The sequence below is a fragment of the Penaeus monodon genome, chromosome 22 (assembly GCF_015228065.2).
Source record: "Penaeus monodon isolate SGIC_2016 chromosome 22, NSTDA_Pmon_1, whole genome shotgun sequence".
NCBI classification, from domain to species: domain Eukaryota; kingdom Metazoa; phylum Arthropoda; class Malacostraca; order Decapoda; family Penaeidae; genus Penaeus; species Penaeus monodon.
Window position 1 is genome coordinate 27,480,803 of NC_051407.1, and position 1,288 is coordinate 27,482,090.

Sequence of the window (1,288 nt, forward strand, 5' to 3'; positions counted from 1 at the left end):
TTTTTTTTGGGGGGGGGTTAGTGTTGTAGATCATCGTTAATAGTGAATTCGGGGAAAATGTGGCTATGATATGGCAATACTACAACTGCAGGTCATTAAGTTGCAAACAATCACAACGAATCACGCAAATAATCATGACAATAAAACTGCCATCATAACTCACCTTCATCCACCGCCTCCAAAGGTGTTGCTTCCCACGGTCGCCTCCACCTGTTAATCTCCCACGCCTCACCTCCTCCCCGACCTTCCCCAGACGGCCTTGTTCCCAGCCAAGAGGTTCTGGAGGATTCGGATCTCGGGGGCGCCCCTCGGAGACCTGCCGGAGGACCTCTTCCAGGAGATCCAATTCGACGAAATCCATATGAACTCGTGCAACGTGACCTCCGTCCACCCCGGCGCCTTCCGAGCCTCGAAGCCCAACATGGACACGATGGAAATGTACTCGAACCTCCTGACGGTGCGCTTCAAGGGCCTCGGTTTCCTGCAGGGGGGGTGGGGGAGAGTCGGGATATGGGATAAGTGATGGGTAAACGAATTTTCAAAAAACGGATAAGAAAATGAATAAAAATCGCTTTGTAAATGATATTAACATGCTTAACGAAGGTTTTCGATATAATCAAATGATTTTTTCACTTTTTTCCTCTCTAAAAACATGCTTGCCCCTTCTCTCACACACTTATATAAGTGCAAATATAAACATATCCTATCAGTATGCATCTAGCCATTATATTACTCCCAAAGTATACCGGGAGCATACCATGAAACCCCCCAAAACAACCCTTTTTACCCGACAGGACGAGACTTTTCCCTGGGAGACTCTGAACGAGTATCCTAAGCTGTGGCGCGTCCACCTCCACCACAACCTCTTCACGTCCTTCCCGCAGCTGGTGTCCGACGCCCTCGAGGACATCAACCTCTGGCAGAACCCCATCACGACCTTCACGCGAGAGTCCTTCGAAGGGGCGCCCAATCTCAGGATTATCAATGTAACGAAGGAGATGATGGTTTACCTTTTTTCCCCTCTAATGATCTGTAAGCTTGATCAGTATTGAATCATATTCTCAGATATTCTCAAGTTTGGCGAAGCTAATAGTTTTAATCTCTTCTGGTTTACTTATTATCATCGTAAGCCAACGTTTGCTTCCTCTAACTCCTCGTAAGTCGAGTCTTTTCTTGACAGAATTCCCGTAAGACTTTTCACTTTCTTCTTTCTCCGTAATTACTGATAAAACGTCAATGAGCTATCTTTAAGATCTAGATTTAATTCCCATGTTCCATTTCCTACATT

General features: G+C 45.9%; 1 protein-coding gene across 1 annotated transcript in view; it reads left to right on the forward strand.

The window, feature by feature from the left end:
• The window catches only part of LOC119587063 (oplophorus-luciferin 2-monooxygenase non-catalytic subunit-like), a 4,654-nt gene that overhangs the window by 1,070 nt on the left and 2,296 nt on the right, over positions 1-1,288 (forward strand). Inside the window, exons 3-4 of the mRNA XM_037935811.1 lie at positions 254-457; positions 795-986. Coding sequence (XP_037791739.1) covers positions 254-457; positions 795-986 — 396 coding nt within the window. The remainder of the gene's footprint in view (positions 1-253; positions 458-794; positions 987-1,288) is intronic.